We start from the raw sequence: 8,355 nt of genomic DNA on the forward strand, positions 1-8,355 counted from the left end.
TGAACTTGAATTCACTTGTCACCAATTTTGCTGGTTTGTGTGATGGTCTCCCAATTTTGTCTGACCTTTAAGCCCGTTCATGACAAAACACCCTTTTTCTCAGACTTTTTCTCAGCTGATGGAGCACAAAACAATGAACTATTGAGTCAGCTGTTTAACTGTAAGATTGCCTTGACAACTGATTAAAATTGCATTTTCTTTTCAAATACACAAAAATCATTACCTGGAGCAACATATCATTAACAGTTCAAGTCCCCTTGGCAGTGGTCAATAATGTACCTACCCAGCAAGAAGACAACATGGAACACAGCCGGCACCAGTTCAGGGCGTTATTCTAAACAAACTGCTCATGATTAATGCAATGGATCACCACAAGAATGGGAATTATCATTCTGCAGAGCTGGGCAGCTGATTGGAGTAATGATTAGGGTGGAGAGACAGAAGGGGGTATGTGCGGGTGGGATTGGAGGTGAGGGGGGACACGCCAACGCCATGGTCCTGATTTCTTTCTAGCAGGGGGCCACTGCTCCAGTAGCGTGGCACTGAGCCAAACACACTGGATTTAGTTTGTTATTGAGGGAAGGCAAAGCAATCAATCTGGAGGCTGGAAGGAAAGGAGAGTGAAGAATTATTTTTGATAAGTCGTCTGAGGAAAACATAATCACGGCTGTGCGGTGTGAGCTTGTGATGGGCATTAAAAAAAAGAAAAATGATTTTTGTTCCCTCCATAGCTTTTCAGTTCTTTATTTTTTTCTTTCTTTTAGTACGGTGTGTGCTGAAATTTTCTGCACTTGTGTGAAAGCCTGAAAGGTGTTCCTTCCTCAGCTAGTGACAGATGTGTCAAAGCATGAGACAACATGAAGATCTCGAGGGACTTCTTTAAGTGTCACTGAGTAGCTTTACCGCACAGACACACACACTCACACTCACACACACATATATATATATATACACACACACAACATTTTTTTCATCAGAAGTGCTGAATAATAGTGCTGTACTAAGCAGACTGGGCCAATTAGGCCCGCTGGGACTGGGAACAGGCACCAGCCTATTCGTATGTATGTGTAAGTGTTGCATGTGCGCACGTGGACTTTCCTTGAGTCGTACGCAGACAGCAGGAGTGGATGTTAGAATATTGTCATCTGCCTGCTACTACACACACACATGCACACATATACCTACATATCACAACAGCAGGGGAGGAAGACTGAAAAAGAATGGCAGGAGCACTGGAACAAATGAATGTTTAGACATGCTGCTGTGTAGACAAGCTTGTGAGGATGTGACCCAGCAGCTGTAGAGTCAGCACGCTGTTGCATATGTTTTCTAACTTCCCACACATGGTCTAACAAGGAGCTGTGAGTGATTTGTATAAAATCTGAGACTGTATAGAAAATTAGGGGTGTCAAATTATCGCGTTAATTGCGATTAATTAATTACAATGCTATTTAGCGCGTTATGTTTTTTAATCTCGTTAATCTAATTTTTAATCTCTTGACGTCATTGATTTTGTATGAGAGTTGCTATGTTATAAAATCCGTTTTTATGTGCTGGGCTCCTTGTGCTTGACTTGTTGGGGGTGGAGTCACGTCGTGAGGTCAAGGTGAGAAGTGGTGATTAGCTTACAGTGTGGATATGGAGGCGCATCTGAGAGTTGTTGGCCCAATGAACGGGAAATTTGTATTTCATAAACGCCCCGACGGCACCATTGACAAAGGTAAAGTGGTCTGCCTAGAGTGTAAGAAGGAGTTTGCTTACCACCGAAGCAGCTCAAGTTTGGCCTATCACCTCAACGCAAAGCACCCAGCCGCGAGTGCAGCAACAGCTAGCAGTGAAGACGTTAGCAATATAGCAAGCCAGAGCAAAGCTTTTCGCCAAACAAAACTAGAGAATACCCCTCGTATGAGCAAGTCTGCGACCGACAGGCTGACTAATGTTATTGCCAAGTGGATAGCGATGAACTGTAGGCCGATAAATATAGTAGAGGACGAAGGATTGACAGAGGTGTTGCAAATTGCGTCCAATGACCCGTCATACAAGCCGCCGTGCAGGACTACAGTAACGACCAAAATCAGCAAAATGTACGACGGCGAAAAGAAAAACAAACTTGAGATTTTGGCGGAGGATTCTCCCAACTGTGTTGCTATAACCGGAGATCACTGGACCTCAGCTGGCAACCACAGCTATTTTGGGGTGACTGGACACTTTATTGATAGTGAGTGGAACCTCAACTCATTTGCACTGACCGTCATGAGAACAGAAACCAGGCACTTTGCTGATAAATGCGCCGAACAGTTCCTCAAGGTAGCAAATGACTGGGGTATTGAAAACAAGATATCCACCATTGGCACAGACAGCGCAGCAAACATGCTGGCTGCTATGAGAGCACTTCCATATGAGCACATCGCCTGCAATGCTCACATTCTCCAGAGGACCATCACGGTATGTCTCGATAGCAGTGGTTTTGTCGGTGTACTGGCAAAGTGCCGCAAGATTGTTGGTCATTTTAAACAAAGCCCTGCGAGTACCACAGAACTTAACCAACAACAAGTAGCACTCGGAAAGAAGAGCGATCAACTTATACAGGATGTACCCACCAGGTGGAACTCGACTCTCGCAATGGTCTCACGCCTCCTATGTAACCGAGAGGCTGTCCAGGCTACGTTGGACCAACAGAACCACAGGTTGGTCTTGCCAACCGAAGCTGAGTGGGCGAAACTGCAGAGGCTGGAGCTCCTGCTTGAACCATGCAAGTAAGTTCAAATAAACACCTTCCCATTTTAATTATATAAACTACTGTTACATGTGTAAAATCAAAATTAATGAACATAACAAGGAACTTTTAAGGACAATTAAATTGGAAATCAGTTACACTTTGATTTAACCCTTGTGATGTCCTCCCGATTTGCATACAATGTGAGCCATCAGGGGTCAAAAGTGTCTCCACTTCATTTGACTGTTTTTTAAAGTATAAAGTATAAATTGTCAATCAATTCAGTGTTACACCTTAGTTTTACTTAAGACCAACACATTAACACAAAATTTACTCAACATTTTACATTTTAGGGCCACCAGACCTTCTTTACAAAAAATAAACCCTGTTTTTTTAGCGAAAACAAATTGAGAAAATTAAATATTTAATTGTTTAGATAATTTTGACTATCTGAATAACTAGAGAGTGCTGTATGTTGAACTTTAGTGAGAAAGTTTTTTTTCAAGCGTTTATAAATTTTTAATGGCAGCAAATAATCACACTGGTGGTCCTCAGGGGTCAAAAATGTCCCCACTTCATTTGACTGTTTTTTAAAGTAAAAAGTATAAATTGTCAATCAATTCAGTGTTACACCTTAGTTTTACTTAAGACCAACACATTAAAACAAAATTTACTCAACATTTTACATTTTAGGGCCACCAGACCTTCTTTACAAAAAAATAAACCCTGTTTTTTAGCGAAAATAAAACAAGAAAATTAAATATTTAATTGTTTAGATAATTTTGACTATCTGAATAACTAGAGAGTGCTGTATGTTGAACTTTAGTGAGAATTTTTTTTTGAACCATTTACATTTTTTTAATGGCAGCAAATAATCACACTGGTGGTCCTCAGGGGTCAAAAATGTCCCCACTTCATTTGACTGTTTTTTTAAAGTAAAAAGTATAAATTGTCAATCAATTCAGTGTTACACCTTAGTTTTACTTAAGACCAACACATTAACACATAATTTACCCAACATTTTACATTTTAGGGCCACCAGACCTTCTTTACAAAAAATAAACCCTGTTTTTTAGCGAAAACAAATTGAGAAAATTAAATATTTAATTGTTTAGATAATTTTGACTATCTGAATAACTAGAGAGTGCTGTATGTTGAACTTTAGTGAGAAAGTTTTTTTTCAAGCGTTTGAAAATTTTTAATGGCAGCAAATAATCACACTGGTGGTCCTCAGGGGTCAAAAATGTCCCCACTTCATTTGACTGTTTTTTTAAAGTATAAAGTATAAATTGTCAATCAATTCAGTGTTACACCTTAGTTTTACTTAAGACCAACACATTAACACATAATTTACCCAACATTTTACATTTTAGGGCCACCAGACCTTGTTTACAAAAAATACACCCTGTTTTTTAGCGAAAATAAAACAAGAAAATTAAATATTTAATTAAATTAAATATTTAAAAAAAATTTTTTTTTTAAAAATTCTCACTAAAGTTCAACATACAGAGTGCTGTATGTTGAACTTTAGTGAGAATTCTTTTTTTGAACCATTTATAAATTTTAAATGGCAGCACATAATCACACCTGTGGTCCTCAGGGCTCAAAAATGACCCCGTTTGCTTTGAAGCAACAAGTATAAAATATCATCCATCTCTGTGTTTCAAGGTTTTATTCAACTTTATTCCAACTCATTGCCTGACAGTTTTCTATATTTTGGCATGGTAGGAGGGCATGAGTCTGAGTGAAGGCAAACTTTCATGAGGACAAAGGCGTGTCCATATTTGACCCAAGTGCAGGAGGAAGCTCAGGTTTATTCCTCTGCACTGGTCCCATCATGGACAGCATTCTTTCTGCAGTTGCAGGCCAAGGGGCATATACAGTAAACAAGCTGTTACAGGTGATTGTTTTCTTTTGGAAACCTGCAATGTTAGGGACAACTCGTGTCCTGACTGCAGGACAGACGGTTTGCCATCGCACACGAGCATGTTCCATGTACAGCTGGACCTGCATCACATGCTGCCCATGTTTTTGTCTCAAAGTTCCCTGGTTTACTTGGATGTTCTGTTGGAGGGGACAGAGTCCTCTGAAGGGGACTTGGTGCTCATACAGTCACATCAGTACCAGGATCTTACATCACAGCAGGAGGAACACCCACTTGTGTTTCAAGTCAAGTCAACACCAACACACATCATACACCTCAAATGGGAGCACGTTTGTGTCATGAACGACGATCATCTATTGTGTCTTTATCAAGAAATTATGTCCTTTTCGTGCTTCTATGATTAATCTTGTGTCAGCATGAAAACTTCTCTACCAGACTCAGGATGTCATAAACTGGCCGTAGCGACTCTACTGGATGCACGGCAGTAAGAATCAACACACCCACATATGCCTACAGCTGCATTCGGTCCATTTTTCTTCCTCTCTTGTTGTCCCTCCTTGTTCATCATTGAGTTGGCTGTAGAGCAGGTCATCTGCTAATTGGATGGTTGTTGGTTCAATCTCTGTGTGCTCTAGTCTGGAGTTCTTACCAAGGTGTCCTTGGGCAAGTTACTGAACCCCAACTTGGTCTCTGATGCATCCATTGGCATGTGAACGTTAAAAAGCAGAATACAAGCAGAATACACTGTGTATAATGCTTTCAGTACTCGAGTAGAAAAGCCACTGAAGGAGTATGGGACCTGGCACATGTGCTTGGACTGTGGTAGATCATCTTTCTCTGAGGCACATGAGAGAGTCATGCATCGTCTGTCACTGGGAAGGTTAGAAGACCAGATCAGTGTTTCCTCACGTTACTGCAAATATTCCTCTGTCTCAGCTGATTCCTCTTTCCTGCTTGATTCTTTGTCTTCATCATAATTGAAATGGATGATGTGTAGTCCTCTGACACATCTTCTATTTCAGTTTCACATTCTGAAAATTCAAGAAACTTCAAGAAGCCCAGTCACTTTCTCTCCAAGCTCCTCAGACTACCATGTCCTGGATGCCTGAGAACCTACTTGAACATAGTTCAGATTCTTCATCACTTTTCTTCACTTCATAGCCTTCTTCCACTTCTGCAGGTGGCTGATGTGCTTTTTCAGAGAAAGGGTAGCATGTGCTCTAAATATTGACAATATTTTCTATATCTTCTAACCCTGGATCTTCCTGAACATTGATTCTCCCTCCTCATTATACTAGAGGACAATATGTGCTTTGTCCTACTGGTCATTGCTTTGCACAACATGGTAAAAAAAAGTATGCTCATCAAAGTATGCAAATCTCCAGTGCAATGGAGGCTTTTGAGGATACTTTCTGTGTATGTATTATTGTAGAGTCTACCTTACAATACGAAACACTTTGATGCGGCTGTTGTTGTGATTTGGCGCTGTATAAATAAAATTTCATTGAATATAGAGCACCTGCCTCCTCATTGTGCTGCCTGTTGTGGTTGTTATGACCAGTGCTTGACCCCACACATCAGTGATCCAAGATCAAAGATGTTTGAAAACAGTATGGTGTGAAAATACGGCTCTTTGCAACACTTTGTACTTTGGGGTCATTTTTGTCCACGAGGACCACCAACGTTATAAAATTCAATAAAAACCACATAAATAAATCAAATTACTTGAAACTTATTCCAATCATTCATAGTATAGTAATGAATAACTTCTGTTATTTTCAGCCCATTTGATGAATAACAAATACATTTTTGATAGCAAAAGATTTCTTTAGAGGACAAAAATGACCCGTGGACAACACAAGGGTTTTAAATGAATCCAGCTAGGTTTATTTAGCAAACCTCTCCACCTCTGCAGGTATGTGACAGAGCTGCTGGGTGGTGAGGCCTACGTCTCTTGCTCTGTAGTGCTGCCTGCTTTTCGCCATCTGTACCGTGTCATGGACATTACTGATGATGATCCTGCCTACGTGGTGAAGTTCAAGAATGCCTTCCAGAAGGATCTGGCAGCACGACGAGCTAATGGCAACGAGATATGGTTCGAGGTGGCCACAGCATTGGATCCACGGTTTAAGGATTTGAAATGTCTTCCAAGAGAAAAGAGGGAACAGGTAGGACAATAAGGTTAAGCTGGACTAATGAGTCCAATTCATTATCAAATCAAACTTTTATTTATTATATGGAACACAAAGTTCTTTACAAGATTAAATAAAAAAAAAAAAAAGCACTTAGTTTTAATCACAATCATTCATTCATTCATTCATTCATTCATTCAGGTGTGGACCATTCTGGAGAATATGCTCCAGGCAGCAGAGCCCAGAAGAGCAGATAGTCTCCAGCCCTCCACAGAGGATGATGGACCAGCTCAGAAGAAGAGGAGGAGCGAACTCCTTCTGGGGTCTGACTCTGACTCAGAAGATGGAATTGAGTCTGGAGAGCTGCAGCGCTACAGAGCAGAACCCAGCATCAGTATTGATGACTGTCCCCTGCAGTGGTGGTATGCTCACTCAGGAGTCTATGAAAAGCTGTCAGTCCTAGCACAAAAGTACCTGGCCTCCCCAGCTACCTCTGTACCCTGTGAGAGACTCTTTAGCCTTGCAGGCCACATAGTGCAAAAGAAAAGGGCAGCCTTGCTTCCAGAAAATGTTACCAGGCTGGTGTGTCTTAGCGACTGGCTGAGGAAGAAGAAATGAGACACATGTGGTCAGCATAGCTGCTGTGTCATTTGTAGCCTACTAGAATAGATTGCTTGATGTTCAGCACTTTTTTTTGTGATGGAAGAATACTTTGATGTGCTAACTTGCAGCACTGCAATGTCAGTTTTATTTTTCATTATCTGAAGCAGAGGAATTTCAGTGCTGTATTGCTCAGAAAAGAGCAACTCTGATGTGCTAACTTGCAGCACTTAATTTATTTGATTTTATTTGTATTTATTTTTCCACTTATTTTACAAAAGAATACAACAGTATGTAAATGGTTGCATCTGTTTAACGTTTGTTAAACAATAAATGACTTTATAAAGTCACTTTCTTTGTTATATCAGTCTTTTGGTCTGCCACAATAAGTTGAGGGCTTTCCTCAGCTATTTTTAGGTGAGATTAAAAAAGAGATTAATTAGATCAATTAATTAAAAATCATAATTAATTAATCTCTATTTTTTTTAATCTCTTGACAGCACTATAGAAAATATGTTTTATTATAGACAATATAATAGCTTAAAGGAAAACCTGAACACCGAGAGTGAGAGGATCCAAGGGCTCGTCATGCTGGTATGGGTTCCCTTAGAGGAAAAGGGTCATTGATGAAATGCCAACGGCACCAGTATATATCAAGTGCTGAAAGTGCTTTTTACACTACATACAGCTTTACTTTAAGTGCTTATCTATCATGCACATACACGGATGGATAAATCAGCCACAATTTGGAGTTCGGTATATTGCCCTTGGTTGCTTTGACACACAGACTGAAGGAACAGGGTAATGAAATCACTGAACGTTTGATTAGCAGGCAACCCGCTCAGTCTCCTGAGCAATGATGGGAGTAGTCTCCTCACGCCCCTGGAGTATGTCCCGAGGGTTTGCTGAATAGTTTGATGAAGATGAAAATGATATGAATCATGTGTTATCACAGTCAGCAGATCTCAACCCAACCTGTTGGATGTTTTGGACCTGCACAACATCAAAACACCAAATGAGGG

At 40.3% G+C, this 8,355-nt stretch overlaps 1 protein-coding gene across 1 annotated transcript; it reads left to right on the forward strand.

The window, feature by feature from the left end:
• Positions 1–1,416: 1,416 nt before the first annotated feature.
• LOC146614993 (E3 SUMO-protein ligase ZBED1-like) lies at positions 1,417–7,382 on the forward strand. Its single transcript, XM_085375875.1, has 3 exons — positions 1,417–2,756; positions 6,517–6,769; positions 6,935–7,382. The coding sequence occupies exons 1-3, from the start codon at positions 1,639–1,641 to the stop codon at positions 7,349–7,351; spliced, it is 1,788 nt and encodes a 595-aa protein (XP_085232001.1). The 5' UTR covers positions 1,417–1,638; the 3' UTR covers positions 7,352–7,382.
• The last annotated feature ends 973 nt before the right edge of the window (positions 7,383–8,355 follow it).

The sequence above is a fragment of the Diplotaxodon limnothrissa genome, linkage group LG17, assembly GCF_057381915.1.
Source record: "Diplotaxodon limnothrissa isolate DT_005_m linkage group LG17, D_limnothrissa_male_GT1.1, whole genome shotgun sequence".
In the NCBI taxonomy this organism is placed as follows: domain Eukaryota; kingdom Metazoa; phylum Chordata; class Actinopteri; order Cichliformes; family Cichlidae; genus Diplotaxodon; species Diplotaxodon limnothrissa.